The sequence below is a fragment of the Monodelphis domestica genome, chromosome 3, assembly GCF_027887165.1.
Source record: "Monodelphis domestica isolate mMonDom1 chromosome 3, mMonDom1.pri, whole genome shotgun sequence".
Classification (NCBI taxonomy): domain Eukaryota; kingdom Metazoa; phylum Chordata; class Mammalia; order Didelphimorphia; family Didelphidae; genus Monodelphis; species Monodelphis domestica.
This window is the reverse complement of record NC_077229.1, coordinates 7609018-7627980: the sequence shown is the minus strand read 5'-3', so window position 1 is coordinate 7627980 and position 18963 is coordinate 7609018. Positions and strand designations below refer to the sequence as shown.

General features: G+C 41.9%; 1 protein-coding gene across 4 annotated transcripts in view; it reads left to right on the top strand.

Moving 5' to 3' along the window:
* Positions 1-1405: 1405 nt before the first annotated feature.
* LOC103104742 (zinc finger protein OZF-like) overlaps positions 1406-18963 on the top strand; it is a 59844-nt gene continuing 42286 nt past the window's right edge. The window contains exons 1-5 of one of the 4 annotated variants that reach the window (XM_007490655.3): positions 1406-1511; positions 2981-3104; positions 7957-8083; positions 8729-8824; positions 9669-17594. In XM_007490655.3, the coding sequence (XP_007490717.1) occupies positions 3072-3104; positions 7957-8083; positions 8729-8824; positions 9669-10888 (1476 nt within the window). In that variant the 5' untranslated portion in view covers positions 1406-1511; positions 2981-3071 and the 3' untranslated portion in view covers positions 10889-17594. Of the gene's footprint in view, positions 1512-1535; positions 2204-2980; positions 3105-7956; positions 8084-8728; positions 8825-9668; positions 17595-18963 lie in introns of those variants that run through there. The other 3 variants (XM_056820475.1, XM_016433034.2, XM_016433035.2) reach the window with 3 other exon arrangements.

Sequence of the window (18963 nt, the reverse complement as noted above, 5' to 3'; positions counted from 1 at the left end):
TCCTTTGATGTAGTCTATTTGGTTCGGTGCCGGGGAGAGGAAGCGTGTGGCGTCTAGATTGCAGCCATGATTACCCGGAAGTTCCTAAGTATCTTCATTGTAACAATCAAGAGATAGCTAAATCCAATCTTCACAAGAGAAAACTGAGCAGAAGGCTGGGGAAGGGCCTTGGTTACTTTCTCCTAGTTGGGAAATGTCTGAGGCCACATTTGAGCCTAGTTCTTGGGCTTCAAGGCCCAGGAGAACAACCTCCAAGCCACCACATTCCTCCAAGTGGGGATAGGGTTGGCCAATCCTTGTGGGGTTCCCCAGGGTCCCCTCAAAAAAGAAGGAGCAGCAGGATGTTCAGAAAAATCTCTGGAGAAGAGGAACCTTTGGGAGGAGAGCCTTGGACCTAGGCCTGGGTCAGGGACTAACAGCTGCTGCCCTCTCCCTCAGTATCCTTCTTTATCAGAAGAGGAGATCATAGCACCACCTCCCAAAGGCCCTGGGGAGCAGAGATCCATGAACTGATCAATTAGTCAATCAAAAGACACTTATTGGGCACCAGCCCTGAGCCAGGCTGCATCCTGAGGCAGCTTTTGGTCTAAGAAAAAAGCAACTGGCAGGGCAGGAAGGGGAAAAGGGAGTGGGGGGAGAAGGCTGCAAGAGCCCAGAGTGGGGAACAATTCCTTTATAATCCCTCCCCCACCAAGCCTCTACACCCAGGAGCCTAGGCAGGAGGACTACATTTCCCAGAATGTCGTCGTCATGACATTATGGAAGTCTTGACCTGCCCCTTTACAGGACTCCATTTCCCAGAATGCTTATTCTCCGACTTCTCCCTGGTCTTGGCTCCTCCCTACTGTGGCAGCCTCAGGGCATGCTGGAATAGTATCAGGGCCTGGAAGGGTCTCTGTTGTGCTTCTTGGATCTTTACTGGATGAGAGGAGGAGGGGAGGGAATCAAAGTAGGGGGTCAGGCCGGGCCTCCTTACTCTAGAGCTGAAACATTCTGCTCCTGAACTACTTTGGTCTTGGAAGACCCTGGAAGTGCGGGGCAGAGCCTGTGCGCATATGCAGCGGGAGGGGTGTGACTGGTAGTCAGCTGGGCTGAAAACGGGTGTGGAGGGGGGAATTTGAGAGTGTCTGAGTGTGGGGACCTTCCTAGGCCTTGGAGAGCATAGATCCATTGATCCTTCAATCAATCAGTGTTTTATTAGGCACCTGCTGTATGCTAGGCTCTTCCTGGAGGGACTTTACTGGCTATGGAGCAGTCAGGCTGAGCTAGAGGGGAAATGGGGGTGGGAAGGAAAAGCCTGCACCCCACACACACAAACACGATAGCCCTGAACGTAGGAGCAAGGACAAAAGACTCCATTTCCCAGAATGCCCGTGTCATAACTCATCTAAGCCATTACCGTCGCCCAATGGATGACTATTTCCCAGAATGCCTAGGTCCTGAGGTTATACAAGCCTTGGCAGTCTCAGCTCCTGGTAGGCCTGCGGCTGTGTTTCTGGGATCTTTGCTCGGTGAGAGGTGAAGGGAAGGGAGTCGGTGGACGGGGTATGGGGGACACGGGGTGCCCTGGGCGCCCTGCTCAAACAGTTGAGACTTTCTCTTCTTAAATTCCTGAGGAAGGATGAGAACCGTGTGGAGCCGTTCACTCTTAGTGAGCCTTCGAGGTTGGGCAAAAATCTGAGGCGATCTGCAGGGGTGGTGTGCTGGGTAAAAGTGTGTAGTGGGGGCCTGAGGGGACAGTGCTTGAGTGTGTGTGTGTGTGTGTGTGTCCGTGTTCGAAGACGGGGATCCGAGCGCCACCTCGGCCAGCGGGTAAAGCTTAGATCCATTGATCTATAAGTCCCTGAATCAGTAGATACTTATTAGGCGCCTGCCAAGTCCCGGGCTCTGGCCTGAGGCACTTTCGAGAGTAAAGACTGAGCAAGGCAGGGCGGTGGAAACTGGGGTAACAGGGAAGAAAGCTGCCAGCTTCTAAACCCAGGGGTCCGAGCAAGAGGACTGCATTTCCCAGAATGCCTAGGGTCAGACGTCATACAAATGTTGGCCCCGCCTCTTGTGGCACCCCAAGGCACTCTGGGAATCTCTTGTGGGCAGTCTGAGTTCCTGGAAAGATCTCAGTTGTGCTTCTTGGACCTTTTCTGTGGAAGTGGTGCGGGGGAGGGGACTCAGAGCGCAGGCGCGGACGAGTTTCCTACCTTGTCAGGTAAGACACATTCTCCTCCCGAATTTCTGGGGGGTGAAAAGACCTTCGCAGACCACTTCCCGAATTCTCAACTGGGGGTGGTGCTTTTTGTGCGCATGTGCGAAAGAGAGGTGAGAGCGGAGCCCCGGGCCCGGGTTTGTGCAGCGGGGGAGGAGCTGTTTAGGCTTCGGTCTCCCTGCGTGTCCCTCACTTTAAAGGACCAGAGAAAAGACTAACCCGGAAGTGCCCAGCTCAGGCCTCGGCTGCTCCATCTGGCCCCGGAGCCCTGGCGGGGCTTCGCCCTCCCCCTGAGGAGAGAGAAGGGGCCGCCAGCCCCGGAGCCTGGAGGCAGCTGGGGGTGCAGTGACGGGATGGGGGAGGGACTGGTCCGGCCTTTCCCGTAGGGGGCCATACAGGTTAGGACAGATCAAGGGGAGACGCAGCCAACCTGAAGGCTGGGGAGTTCCCTGTACCCTCATGCCAGCTCTCCGGCACTAAGGAAATGCTTGCACGTTCTCCCCGTTCCCCACCTGATACTCGTCTCCCCTTCCACCGTCGCCCCCACGCAAGTCCCAGTAACCCCTCCCCCCAGAAGTCTCCCTGAGGGCACCCAGTGCCTTGTGAATGATATGAAGCCAAAGATGGTGGTAGAGGGGTAGGGAGGCTTCTGCCTGACCAGTCCGAAGCTCTCTCCCAGCCTGAGGCTCCTTGTGCCCCCCTGTGGGGGAGAGTCTCCCCTGAGGCCAGAAAAGGGCCTGGGAGCCCCTCTGAGCCCTCCACCTCTCTCCTTCCCCCCAGGCACACACAGAGGAAGTCTCCCCCCCCTCGGGGCTGCCACCCCCTGAAGCACCCCAGGGTGGCCCCAGGAGAGAGCCCGCAGCCAGAGGAAATGGCCCCCTGGACCCCGAGGAGCCCCTCCCAGGTGAGTGCAGCCCCTCCCCAGCCCTGACCAAGCTCTCCCAGCCTGGAATCTGGCAGAACTCAGAGCTGGGTCTCTGCCAGGCCTCCAGGGGCGCCATCACTACTTGTGCTCAGGGGGAGCTCCAGGTTCAGCCCTGGATGCCCCCCATCCACCCTATTCTGGGGTTTCCTGGCCTTGGTATCCCCTTCCTGGATGAGCCGCCCAGGTTCCAGCCAGACAGGCCCAGTCACTGCCATTCTTTCGTACTCCCCCCAATGTGACCCCCTCCCTCACCAGGGATGGCTGGGGGTGTCAGGCCTTCCAGAGGGGCTTTGGAAGGAGTTTGGGGGAGATAAGGTGATGCACAGCCAGGAAAAGGAGCGTTTTCAGCAGAAGGAAGGGACTGGGCACTGCGGGCAGGGCTGGAAGGTCTGCTGAGAAGGGCTCCAGCCAGGCTCCTTTCTCCAGGCCAGAGGACTTGCCTTGGGGCTGCTTCTCAGGTCAGGCAGTGAGTCAGCCTTCGCCAGGCCTTTGAGCCTAATTAGACAGTAAGAAGAAGTGGGGGAGAGCCAGGGCAGGGGCTGCTGAGGACATACAGTACCTTGTTTTGTTCTCACAGCAAAGGCAGCCTTCAGGGGCAGGCCCTGAGCTTCTCCCCCACATGCCCTGCTGACAACCCTTCCTCCCTGTCCACAGGAGGGCCTCAGTGGTAGGAACTGGGGAATGGGGGTGTGACAGGCAGCATTGGGCTTCCCCAGCCCAAGAAGGAAAGAGCTTGGTAGGGGCTGGCATCAGGATGGACAGAGGGGTGCCAGGGAAGAGGGCTGGGCTGGCTAAGGAGAGCTGCCCCAGGGAGGAGAGCAGGCCCTGGTGGGAGCTGGGGAGTGCAAGTGAGGCAGCGGATCAGTCAGTTGTTTCTGATTTGTCACTTGTTAGCACAGGCCGGTCATAGACCTTCCTCCACCACACTTAATCCTTAAGTGGGGGTATATACATTTCTGGTTGCTAAAATTCTAAAGACTAAGCAGGGTGGAGCAAATCTAAAATTCACAGGGCCCACTTTTAGTCACATCTTGCAACTTGAACTGGATGGACTTGGGGAAGAGAATTCATCTTCAAATCAGGAAATGCATTGAAGGTCAAGGTCTTAGTGTAACATAGTCTAAGAGAACACCCAGACTGGGTAGCACCAAGAGTCACCTATTGGAAACAGCACTCTGAGCCACCATCCTTATGTGGATTAGAATCCAGTGTGTCACAGCTGGGCCTTCCTATTTGTGCCAGACAACTCTCTCAGGGTCATCTCTAGTGACAGGAATCCTTATAACAGAAGCTTTTCAGTGCTTTCATTGACTTTATTCAGCCATTACACAAGCTAGTTAGGGAGAACAGAAACCAGCCACAGCTGACAACATATCAGAGCACGAAGTTCTTGGAGGATGAGGAAGCTGCCATGACTCACAGTTTGGAGGTATCAGTTTACAGTGTTGGGTCAAAAATATTAGATAAATACACGCAATGATCAGCTTTATGTGAATGAATTGAACCCTGGCCAGCTTTCTTCCTGGATGCAGACTGTGGACGTTGTTAGGCTCCTTGTCAATGGGCAGCAACTGCTCTGAGACACCAGCAGTCACTTAGAGACTGAGTTGAGCAAGAATGCTGTTGCTGGCCCAGAGTAGGCTGCAGACTTTCAGGACTCGGCACCTTCCTGCTTATGACCTTAGATGGAATGACGCATCTGTCTGGGAGATCAGAGGTGGAGAGCAAAGATCTCTTTTGAAAATGTCCAGTTTTTAGAGCAGCACCTTTTACCATGGGCAGGATGGTAAGAGAAAACACGAATTAAATCCTCTTTCCAGTGTAGAAATTACTCTCTTGGAGTGCACAGTTTCAGGGGTCTTTTTTTCTTTCTTTTTACTTAAACCATTACCTTCTGCCTTAGAATTAATACTGAGTAATGCTTCCAAAGTAGAACAGGAAGGGCTAGGCAGTAGAGGTGAAGTGACTTTCCTAGGTCACATAGCTAGCAAATGTCTGAGGCCAGATTTAAACCCAGGAATGATCCCCTCCCTAGGCCTGACTCTCCATCCACTCTGCCACATAGCTGTTCCCTGAGGTTTCTTTATCTGTGTCCTTAAGCCAACAAAGCAGAAAGAAGAATATCACTTTTCAGTCCTGGAAAAAAATCTCAATTTAAAATGAGGACATTTCAGAAGGTTCACATTATACAGATCATTCAAGAGAGAGTTGTCAATAAGACAAAAGCAGGAGAAAATTCTAAAAGTATCAAAACAAAACAGCAGAAAAAGGTTTCATCAAAATTATCAGAAAAAGAAAACCAGAATGTTTCATCTTACACATTCCTTTTTCTTACAGACATAAAGATTAAATAGCAGGCTATGTTCTTCTAAGACTCAGTAGTGTCATTTGAAGGATATTCCATATATTCTCACCATGGGGATGGACAAAGCCATTTCAGGGGGTTGGATTGGCCCTTGTAAAGTTTCAGGTTTCTAGATTGTATTGAGGATCTGGGGAATTGTGTCTTCCTGTGCTTGGACATTCTCAGCCTTTTTTCAGACTATTCCTCTGGATGTCCCATGGGCATTCCAGGCTATACAATAGGGAATGGGTCAAAACAGGAGTGTGAGGGGTGAAATTGAAGAGTATCCAATATCAAATGTAAAATATGAAGTCAGAAGGAGAAATAAAGACAAACACCTGTCCTAAAGAAGAGAACTACCATTTTTTTTCCCTTTTAGGTTATTTACCCTTAGTCTATTCCATTGATCTACCCTTCTTCTATCCAGGACTATATTTTAATGATTACTGCTTTATAAATACAGTTTAAGATCTAGTACTGCTAGGCCACCATCTGTGAATCTTAAAAATTCTCAGACTCTATTTCAGAAGATTTGATTAAGCTAAACCTATGTTAAACAATGAAGGTACTTGATCAGGAATGTGGGGACTTCTAACATTACTCCACCCATACTTAAGCATGCTTTAGGGGAAGATAAAGTTGTAAAACTCCTTACTGAACAATGGAAAGGTACCCAGCCCATACTTAAAGTAAAGCTAAAACCCTTAAGCTGGGTCTATTTTTTGATCTAATACAAAAAGGTGCTAAGTACCTATGAAGGTCAAATTAATCACTAAAAGTTCAAGCAAGCTAAGCAAGAGGTGTGAGGTTTTTGTCTACCCAGAGAAGGTGATAACAAGGTGTAAATTAAGAATGGTCAGTCCTGTGAAAACGTCTACTGTGGTTGGTAGATGTGAAACCTTAGGGGAGGTGACATAGGAGAAAATTCTCTTTAAAAGGAGGCCAGAAGGCCTCTGAATTTTAATTCAGCCTTGGAAGCTGAAGTGGAACTTCCTGAGCTATACTGGAGGGTCTCTCTGAACACTAGAATTTTGCTTGGAAAGATCTTGTGGTGAGTGATTAAAGACTGACTTAGTCTCTCTTAAGTCTCAGACCTATGCTATGTCGGCCTAGGCCCTTCAAACTATATTTCTCTTATTCTCCTTTTCCTTAATTCCTTCATTTATATTAATTAAAATCTCCATAAAACCCAGCTGACTTGGGTATTTCATATTTGGGAATTTTTCCCATGGCCACCACTTAATTTTTTGTTAAAAAATTATCTTTACCAGTGTGGCCAAAACCTTACAGTTTGGCCATTTTACGTATTTTCTTGGTCACAGTTTAAGGCAACCACTCTTTTAACTGTAACACATCATTCACTTTTTTTTATTAGTTGCATTGATATTCTTGACCTTTTGTTCCAGCAGATGAACTTTGTTATACTTTTTTCTAATTCTATAAAAAAAAAAAAAACTTGAAATTTTGATGGGTATGACACTGAATAAGTAAATTAATTTTGATAGGATTGTTATTTTTATTATATTAGCTCATCCTACCCATTTTTCTTTTAGATTTTGGAGAATGTCAACTGACCGCATTTAATGACCAGTCAATTAATAAATCATCTAAAAGGAAGACATTTTGCCTCTCAAGAATTCCAATGATTACACTGTCAATAGCTTTCTCTTGAATTACCTTAATTGCCAAAATATTGTATTTTAAAAAGATGGAACAAAATATTGTATTTTAAAAAGATGGAACAGTCCTCATCATACTTATTCTTCTTTCCATGTCACTAAATGTAAAATGATTGAATATATTCCAATAATAAATGGCATATATCATAAAACAAAGACAGGCTATTTTGGCTATGGCACATCATACCCAGTTGTTCCCCAATGACTCAATTTAACATCCGACTACTCGTCTTCACTTGGCTAGAATCAGAATCTGATCCCATATTAGGTCTATGGAATCCTCTTTATGCTTTTATCTAGATAAGAGTATTTCAGACTTTTTAGGAAATGAATTCGAGAACTCTTTATTCATTGTTTCTCCTCATTGATCACTGTTAATATTTTCCCCTAAAATACACAGTACATCCTAGCTTCTCAGAGACTCTTAAAAAAAATATTCTCATCAGATTAGCTCTGATCCTTGTGATAAGGAGTTTCAGATCACCTTCTTTCTTTCTCTTCCATAGAATCTCAAACTTCACTCAGAGAGCACTTCCCATCTCCCTGATTCCACAGGGGAAAGCATTTCAGAGTAAGATACTTCTCCAGGTTTTACTCTTCACAACATGATTCTCACTTCAGACACAAAATGCTTTTGTCAATATTCCATTGGGCTCTGAATGACAGGTCTCCACTGGTGGTTCTGACAGTGTATCAAGGTTCAGAGTTTGGGTAAAATCCTTGTGTGCTTCAGTTTCCTCCAGATAGTTGATGAGGGCTGTACTAGATGAGTTCTGAGCTCTAAAATTTGTGTCTTTTGTTGGTTTAGGGGTCAATAACATTTAAGGATGTAGCTGTTGACTTCACCCAGGAAGAGTGGTGCCTATTGGACCATTCTCAGAAAGCCCTGCACCTAGAGGTCATGCTGGAGAATGTGCAGAATCTACTCTCTCTGGGTAAGAACCATTTCCTGTGAATCTGCCATTAAGAGAATCTTTATTTGAAGCCAGATGTGCAGGATTTTGAGCATTCATCAGTGATTAAAAAAGCAGAAGTGATGATCTCTGCCCAGGATTCTCTTACCTGCAATCCCAGGCCACATGATAGGAATTGAAAGGAAGGGAATAAGCATTTGAAAATACCTGCTCTTTTTCCTCTACTGTGTAAATGAATTCATAATTATCATTAATTTGACAACATCCCTCTGAGTTTGATAGTCTTATTGTCCTCAATTCATAGTTGAGGCACACTGAAGTGAAATAACTTGTGCAGGGTCACTCATGTACCATCTCTCTGAGGTTGGATTAGATTTCCTTCTTGGACTCCAGGTTCTGATCTCTTACCCTTTCACTACCAGCTGCCTTTGATTTCTAGATAATGAAAGTTGTACAATGTGCCTATTCTATTACATGAGGAAAATAAAGATGGAGTTTTCTGATTGCAAATGGTTTCCATGATCTCTGCCCTCCTGCATATGTCCCAACAGTGAATACAACAGAAACCATTCTATAGTCCTTCCTTACTTGCATGCCACCTTTCCCTAAAAAGGACCATATTATTTATTTTTCTCTCCTGATCCCTTCCTTCTTTCTCATTCCCAGGGATTCCAGTTCCTAGAGAAAATTTTATATCCTGTTTTCAGCAAGGGACAGCACCATATCTGCTAGAGCGAAATGGCCCAAGTAGCTGCTGTCCAGGTGAATGAGTTGAAAACGGGTGTATAAGGGATGTTATCTGAAAGATTTTTAACTGTTATGGTGAAGGGAGTGCTAGACTTGGGTGCTGGCAAACCAACACTGAATACTCTTCGTTCCCTGAGAGATGAATGATAGACTCAATATAGGGCTTGAAGCATAATATATGGTAGATTATAAAATGAGATGAATATTTAGTATTACTGCAGTAAATGGTATACAATCTTTGTATATGTAAAGAAAACTTATATTCTACCTTTGAAAATTACTGCATTAGTGTTAAAAAGAATGATGTTTCTCTGCTTAGCATACACAATTTATCAAAAATTATCATGTGATAGTGCATCCAAAATGATTAAAACTGATTATCAGGAAGGTTATCTGACATTCACAAAATCATAAGAATATTGGATGAGTGACTTTTCAAGAAAGATGGAAAGGCCACTGGAAAAAGATTGTGGAATACTGTAGACAAAGCATGCTCATGCAGAGGGTTTGAGTTGTTAGTTGAGTTGCTAGTCTAGCTGCTAGGAAATTGTTCAGGTAATTCTTCCATTCTTTACTCATGACATGAGTTGCAAAATATGAATAGAACCATGGGTCTGCCTGTGTCACAGTTGCATTGTTAGGTTTCATTGTAATTGCATGTGAAAGTCTCTAAATTCATCCATCTTAAAGATATGGCCAAATGGTCTATCCAAAGAGTAGTTACAGTTTGAGACCTTTTTGCCTGAGGAATAGAATAACAATCTGTTTACTTTCTGCCATCAGAGGAAAGAACTCATATTGTTCTGTGTGCGTGTGTCCTCTTTCCTTCTGTGTTAATATCATTATTTGTTTTCTTCAGAGGCAGAGACTAATTGTGGAATGAAAGCATCATCTACAAAGGTGAGCCCTTTTGTGGAAGGATCTGGTCCCCAACGATGCATGAATGAGAATCTTCATGACTTCCTTTTGAGAGAAAGCTGTGACTCTACTATCAAAGTAAATAAAAATCCAAAGAGTGACAGTGAATTTGATGAAACTGAAGAGAAATTCAGCCAACATACAGCCCTAACTGAGTATATGAAAATGACCTCAGGAAATGACTATTGTCAGGATAGAGAATATAGGAAACGCGTTCGTGAAGGAGGTCTTGTTCAGTCACCTGAAAAGCCCGTGTATCAAAGTAACGGAGGAGGAATGGCCTTAGGCTGTAGTTCAGACATCATAAGACATTCAAAAAATAAACGTGTGGAGATGGTTTCTGTGAGTGATAAAGGTGGGAGACCTTTCAGTCAGAACTCTCAGCTTGGCACACATCAGCGAATTCACAGTAGAGAGAAATCTTATGAATGTAAGCACTGTGGAAAGGCTTTTAAAAAGAGGGGATATCTTGCTAAGCATCAGAGCATCCACACTGGACAGAAACCTTATGAATGTGAACAGTGTGGAAAGGCTTTTAGAGAGAGGCGATCTCTTGCTAAGCATCAGAGCATCCATACTGGAGAGAAACCTTTTGAATGTAAACAGTGTGGAAAGGCTTTTAGAGAGAGGAGATTTCTTGATAAGCATCAGAATATCCACACTGGAGTGAAACCTTATAAATGCAAACACTGTGGAAAGACTTTCTCTCATAGAAGCAATCTTGATGCACATCAGAACATCCACAGTGGAGAGAAACCTTATCAATGTAAACACTGTGGAAAGGCTTTCACACAGAGGGGTAATCTTACTTCACATGAGAGAATCCATACTGGAGAGAAACCTTATGAATGTAAACAGTGTGGAAAGGTTTTCACATGGAGCGCCTCTCTTGCAGCACATCAGAGCATCCACACTGGAAACAAACCTTTTAAATGTCAGCACTGTGGAAAGGCTTTCATACAGAAGTGCTCTCTTAGTAGACATCAGAAAACTCACACTAGAAAGAAAACTCTTGAATGTAATCAGTATGGAAAGACTTTCGTAGAGACGGACCATGTTACCAAAGCTCAGAGCATCCGCGCTGTAGACAAACTTTTATTATATAGGGTAACATCTTGCTTTATTCTCCAGAATGCTTCAATTAGCATTACTAATCTTTGATTGAAAATTTCCTATCGAGAATTAGTAAAAGTTCAGTGCTCTTCTGAAGGGAGATGCCAATTTCTCCTTATGACAGTAGAGAAATCCCCCTCTCCAGCAGCTTTATGTATATATGAATATACACCTGCAATTCACTCTTTTCTAATGTGGCTAAAACCTCCCCTTTTTAAATAATATTATGGATTAAGTGGTTAGATTCTGATTGTGTAAAGGAAATCATGGAGTGGATTGGGTCATGAGGATAAAATGGTAGCAGGAAAAAAACAGCAATAGAGTCAAGAAATCAGGATACTCCGGTTATGGCTGATGTCCCCTGCACTGCATCCTCCAGTCCCCTTCCGGGAGGCCCAGGAAAAAATAGAAAACCACAGTTGGCTCCTGAGATGAGGTATGAGGGTTAATGGGAGTCGAAAATGTTTGATAAACTGAGGGAAAAGCAGATTTCACTCACTTCTCTTTCAGTTTTGTTGCTTGCAGTGCTTTTTCTGTAAGCATGCCTAGGGGACCCTAATGGTGGAGGCAGAATAGCAAGCTAAATGGAGCAACCGGGACAGTAATTTATATGTCTTTCCTCTTTTCCCCTCTTTTTGGAGGCTCTAAGACACAAGGGGCAGCCAGGAGGTGACTGCTCACAGGCCACCCTGACATTCTCAGTATGGGCTTTTCCTCCCTAGCACCACACCGAGTCTTGGTATACCATGCTTTCTTTCTTAGCATCCCACAAGCCAGTGCACCAGCCATTTACTGGCTATTAGTAAAAATGCAGGCAACTTAAAAATAAATAAATGAATGAATGACCAAATAAATAAGCTAAAGCAAAATGATGAAACTAAACATAATTAAAGGGAAAATGTATAAAAGTAAAGAAAATGGAATAAAATAAAATTCAACAAAATTAGTAAAGTAAAATCATCAATAAATACACAAAATTATTTAATTTAGTACACCAGTTAAGTAGTCCATCATTTAAAAACTTACTGGTTTCTTATTTAACCATAGCACCAAAGTCCAGTGTTGCTGCCTTCTAAAATAAACTTAAAAGGAAGTAGCATCTATATTTTTTATTATTATATTGGAAATGGTTTTGGAGTTCTTTCATTATTTGATTTTGTACAGTTCAGTGATGGTCCCTTACCTCAGTACCCCATTGTAAGGATAATCTTAGAAAAATTAGTATTTTATTAGTTTGGAGATAAGAAGTAAAGTGGCTGCTTGAGAAACGAATTGGAGTTTGAAGCAAAGCTGAGAGAACATGTTGATTTCAGACGTTGAGGGTTATAACCATTTTTCTGTGTAAATTACTCTCTCTGACAATTGTCAGAGACTCTCAGGGTTGGAGGAGGTAACATTTTTGCCTCTTTCTCTGTGAGGGAAAGACCTGAAGGAGCTCAGTGTTTTCCTTTCCCAACTTGGGAAACAGTATTGAATATCTCTTGTGGTTTATATAGATTGTTTAACTCTGAGAAGACCAAAGGAAAACCTGGTCCTTGGTTGCCACTCTAAGTCTGTAAAGACTTAGAGTTCTAACTTGATTCTTGTTGAGACTCAACCAGCTAGCCCTTGCTATTTTATAATTTGAAGGTGAAGTTAAAATTTATAAGGATAATAGCAATAGTTTTTATTAGCTAGTATAAATTTGGGTTAGTCAGATCAGGGAGGAGTAGTGTAGCCTAGAAAACAGGAGAAGTGGTTCTTTGCAGAACCAGGAAGTTTATTTGGGTGGATTTAGAATCCCTTAGAATTAGAAATCCTTCTTTATCCTTATATATTTCAATAAATTTTTTATTTTTATAATAAGAGTCTCTTTAGTGTCCTTGAGCCTGGCCCTGAAGGGAAGTTCACTTTGAACTTCACTTCATCACTGAGGATACTTTTGATTACATCTATGAAAAGTATCCGAACAGTTTTGAACCTATATTGAACTGTTTTTCCATTTATGTATTTTATTTTTTTAACTCGCCAATTCATTTTTACAGTTTGGTGAGGTAAATAGGACAAAGAACCTAACTGTCTGATTTTAAGGGTCTCTCAACTTAGACACGTGGAACCTTACCTCAGCAGGGGGTCTGTGGAAGCAGCTAGAGCTGACAGTTTCACTGTGACCTCTGGTTACAGGGAGCTGAACTCTAGGTGGCTACAAAATCCATCTCCCAGTCAACTTGTTACAAAGACTCTGTACTCTCAGGAAACCTGGTGAATTAACTACATAGAATCCCCATGGGATTTTCTCTGTTATATGTGACTTCTCTCATTTTCATTATTATGCCAGAATATATAAAAAATGTACTTGCCTATGACTTTCTAATGCCAGTACTCTCATTGACACTCCTACAACTACTCTCTTTTGTCCCTGTGCTACTATTCTTTATCATGTACTTTTACGTGATGATCAAATCTTTGGCAGTTGTGTTTAAACATTTAAAAGCAAGCATCAAGCAAGCTACTACTGCAAAGAGTGGTCTAATGTTAAAAGTGAACTCTCTAGAGACTAAACTAGATAGAATGTATACGCAATATGAGGAATTATTCAAGGCTAAAGGGACTATGGCAGAAACTAAAGAACATGACACAACTAATTTAGAGGATACAACTAAATCAGATAATCCAACTAAATTAGAAATGGAAACTGAAGCCTTAGAAAGCAAACCAGCTCATATGTTCCCTCTAAGGGAGGTACCCATAGTGTCCCCAGAGCATGATATAGTAAATGTCATGTGCCACAAAAAGTTTGCGCAGGCTGATATAGACAGTTTTAAGAAAAAATTGTAGAAGTTGTCAAGCAATTTAAGTCCTTAGTTAAGCTTTACAATCCTTATTCGGACTTTTACATCCTTATGGATGAATTGTTAACAAAAAGGGAGAAACAAGAGATGATACAGGACACTAATAATAACCCCCAAATTGCCGATTGGCCAACTCGGGATCCTGGTTGGGAATATAACTCTTTTGAGGGGTACAGAGACTTAACTACAGGCAGGGAGGCAATATTTGAAACTATGAGGCAAAATTCTAAACGCCCAGGAACCTAGTCTAACTTTGAGTGCCTAAAGCAGGAAGTGGGAGAGACTCCCTCCACTTTCCTTGATAGAATTATTGACTGCAGAAAATTGGATTGGTTTGGATGCTTTAACAGATGAGAACGTAAATCACATTCGCAGGCAGTTTGTAAAAACTGCATGCTCTGTGGTCCAAAATTATTTTCAGAATAACTGTCCAAATTGGTTTGATATGGGTCTTGATGAAAGTAGGAGAATTGCTAACTATGTTTTCCAAGATGAGAAAAATAGGCAATCAAAAGATAAAAACGATATAATTGATAACTTAACCAAAGAGATCAGAGCTTAAACAAAAAATGAAATCCAATGAAGTGCAGGAAAAAACAGTAGCTGCACTAAGAACTTATAGACAACCCAGAAATAATTACAACCCCAGACAATAGACAAACCCCAAAATGTTTTCTTTGTAACAGACCTGGTCATCTCATGAGAGAGTGCTGATTTAGGGGACAATTTGTTGGACAAAGCTTCAGGAGAAACCAAGGCAATAGCTTCATTTACTTTAATGGATTCAAGCAAAATTGATATAGAAATTAAGGGTTTAATAATGGATTTAATAATGCATTCCAGTATGAGAGACCAAAATACCCAAATTATTTTGATATTGGATGCTACTATCATTCACCACAGGCCACAGACCTGAATACCTTGCAAATATATATTAAAGTAAGTCCTCATCCAAAATATTCCCAAATAGCTGGTGGGAATCCCCAAAAAATTGATATTCCAAAAGGTACAACTTCATTGTGAAGGTGTGCCAATGCCTGTGCAGTTAAAATCTCATATATGGAGAATATGGACTAGGAAGTATGGGCAATGAAATAAAAACTAATGAAAACGACAAAGAGATTTTTAAAATGTGGGAAATTAGTACAAGAGAAATTAATGAAGAATTAGAGACTGAGGAACAGCAACGGGTGTTGAGTTTTCCTGATCCTAGTATCAGCTCCTGTGATACCTGTCCATTCTCCATAAAATAGCACAGAGCCCTGTGTAACCCTAAAAATAGGAACACAAGTTTATGATTGTCTCTTAGACACAGGTGCTACCAAATCTGTGTTGCAGAAATACCCTGAGGAGTACAAAGCAATGGGGTTCAATAGAAGTTGTGGGTGTGATGGGTGTCTATTGTAACCGCAAAAATATGGTTTGCCAAAACTGTAAAGGTTTCAGCCAAACTGTAAAGATAATTTTTAGTGTCTTGATTTATATTAAAAATAAGTGGTCACCATGGGAAAATTCCCAAATATGAAAATACCCAAGTCAGCTGGGTTTTATGGAGATTTTAATTAATACAAATGAAGGAATTAAGGGAAGAGAGAGAGAGAGAAAATAGTAGCAAGGGCCTAGACCAAATGGCCTAGGCCTGAGCCTTAAGGGAGAGGGAGTCAGTCTTTATCACTCACCACAAAATCATCCCAAGCAAGCTCCAGTCCTTCCCTGAAATCCTCAACTCCTGAACTGAGTTCAGAGAGCTCCTTTTAAAGAGAATTTTCTCTTATGTCACCTCCCCTACACATCTACCAATCATAGTAGACGCTTTTTCCCAGGACTGCCCATTCTTAGTTCTCATCACTCTTTAGTTCTCACCTTCTCTGGGTAGATTATATCTTCTGAGTACTTCACATCTCTTTTGCTAAGCTTGCCTTTTGTAAATTGCTTGACCTTTTAGTGATTAATTTAACCTTTATAGGTACTTGGCACCCTTTTGTATTAGATCTAAAAACAGACCACCTAGCTTAGGGTTTTTGCTTCACTGTAAGTATGAATTGGGGACTTTTCATTGTTCAATCAGGAATTTGCAACTTTATCTTCCCCTAAGGCACTGTCTGAGCAGGGTGGAGTAATTTTAAAGTTCTCAATACATTCCTGACCAAGTACCTCCATTCTTAAAAATGGGGAATAGCTTACTTAACCTTACTTAACCAAATCTTCTAAGGTACAGTCTGAGCAGTTTTAAGATTCACAATATTAGATTATACATTCTAAATGATAAAACCTGGGGGCTCAGTTTACATAGAAAACTTTTAAGTTAAGTGTATTAGAGAAAGAATAGTGGCTGCATTGCTCTCATGTGTAAAAAGCAATAGTAGCAGAAGAGATTACCTCAGACAACATGGATGCAGTCAACAAGATATCAGAAAAAGAATTTATTCAAGAAGAAGAAGAATGAAATGAAGAAAGAGATCAAGATCAAGACAAAGGAGAAGACTACATAGAAGATGACAGCAGAAAAGACAATCGAACTGTAGCAAAGCCATTGCAGAAAAAAAATCAACACAGAGAAGAGGAACACAGACTAACTGGACATGAACTGTAAGATTCTTTGACACCATTCTAACATTACACACTTTCACTATAGTTGCAAACAAATACTACATGGTAATAACACGAAGACAGAAGACAGTAGCAGAGGAAGAGACTTTAAAGATTTGGTAAATATTCACTACAAAATAACATACACATATAGGACACATTTTTCACAAACTACATCATAACCAGGTGATGAGTATCCATAGAAATATATACAGATAAATCACCTTGGGAAAATAATAATAATTGTACACATTAAAATAAGATCTTGTCTTACAGGAACACTTTATGTGTTCCTAGGAGATAAAATCAAGAAAACATAATGTTCAAAAGAAAATCTTTAAATTTTTCTTAGACTGTCTTATGGGGGGGGGGGATGAATTTATTTTTCTCTTGCAACATGTAAGTCATTTATACATAACATACATAGATGTAGAAATCATACAGATCTGTATATATATATAGATGTGTATATAAATTATTTTAAAAGTTTTGATTTTATTACTATAAGAAGTTGATTTTTAATATACTTGGTTTTGATTTTCTGTATTAATGAGAGGATAAGTTGTAAACAGTAAAAATTTTCATTTGAATTCTTCAAATAGGATTTGTAAAATGAAAATTTCTTTGAGTTTTACATAATTATTTTAGATAAACTTTATTGTAAAACCAAGTTAGTTTGTAACGATTTTATTGTTTCAAAAGTTCACATTTTGAATTTCTGTAATTGTATGTTTTACACTTGCATTTGTGCAAATATGTATTCAGGGATTATTTGTTTTCATTGAAATTTTCTTTTCTTTCATTTATATCCCTACTACAGGTTGGCATAGATAAAGTGTAACAATAAGAATAAGATGAGGTAAGCATAAGATTAAGACTATTTTAAGGAATATAATAATAAGGTTAGGTATAGCTTTAGAATTACATAGATTTTTATCTCCCATGTGCTCAAAGGGGGGAATTGTAAGGATAATATTAGAAAATAAGTATTGTTTTATTAGTTTAGGGATACAAAGTAGAGTGGCTGGCTTGAGAAAGAATTAGAGTTTGAAACAGAACTGAGAGAGCATAATGATTTCAACTGCTAACAGTTATAACCATTTTTATAATTTGAAGGCGAGGTTAAGAATTATGAGGATAATAGTGGTAGTTTTCATTTAGATACTATAAATTTTGGTTAGATACAGGAGGAATAGTGTAGCCTGTAAAACAGAGAAGAATCAGTTCCTTGCAGAACCAGGGAGTTTATTTGGATGGATGGAGAATCCCTTAGAATTAGAACTCCTTTATTTATCCTTATATATTTCAATAAATATTTTATTTTTATAATAAAAGTTTCTTTAGTGTCCTTGAACCTGGCTCTGAAGGAAAGTTCACATTTGAGCATCACTTCATCACTGAAGATACTTTTGATTACCTCTATCAAAAGTATCAGAACAGTTTTGGACCTGCATTGGCAAGCTTTCCATCTCTTTTATGTAGCTTGTCGTCATCGCCATTTATTATTTTTACACCATACCTGCTCCAACAGCCATATCTCTAAAGCCAGCCCCATCCCCAAGTTGGTGTTTCTCTTCCATAGCAGCAGCAGCCTTAGCAGGAGCCCCAAACAGGTAGGGAATAAAGACTAGGGATTTTTCTTAATTAGGGGAACAAAAAGAGTAGCTTCTGACCAGATAATCCACTAATAATCCCCCATTGTGGGGAATATTACTGTGAAGCATTGTGTAAATTACTAAGTGATTTGGATGAACCAGGATTTCCCAAGGAGCATGGCATGTCCAGAAAGGAGACAAAGATGGGTGTTTGAAGCCTGTACACTGAAGTCTTTTACCTGGCTCCACTTTGGCTCTTTTGACTTTAAATTCTAAAAGAATTGAAATCAGCCATTGACAGCAAGGATTTCAGAGAATATTCCAACTCTTGACTCTGGGCATATCATCTTGATGATTCAACCAAGACGAGTATTACCACTAACCTGTCAGTTAAATCTGAGAAGATTGACCCCCACCCAGCTACTTCCCAGCTCACCTGCCATGAGGCTACTCCTTGTCTTGATCCAGGCCATTGTGACTCCTTCTGCACCTTCTCCTAATGTGCTGCTCTCACCTCCCAGCCCACCTTTGGTAGCATCTCTCTGTCCTCCATCACTGGCTAACTCGTGCCCTATCTCTACCTTGCCGTTTTCCCTCCCACTGCCCAGCCTCCCCATGTTCTCCCCTTGCCCAGCTTTTCCCCCTCCTTCTCTCTCCCCTGCCCAACCCTTCCTCCCCCTGGACTTCTCTCACTACCCTCCTCTCCCTTCCCCCACCACACCCCGACATTGTGCTCAGTTTCTACCCAAACAAGGAGCCAAGTGCCAGGAACCACAGACATGTCCAGGATGGTCCTTTTCCCCCTCACGGATGTTCTCACTTATGACAGAGGAGGGATTTAGTCAATATTAGACATCAAACACTTTTTTCTCCACAAGATATTGAGAGATTCATTGAGGAAACTCCTGCCTATGATGCTGATTAAAAAGTTTGAAAGTCTATTTAGCACATATAACCCAAGTTGGGCAGACATTACAGAATTGCCTAATGCTCTGTTAATGGAAGAGGAGAGGAACATGGTCCTTTCCATGATGAACGGATCCAAAACATCTCCCCAAACCATGAATTATCCCATTTTTGTTAGACTAAAAAGTTGGCAGACTGAGGT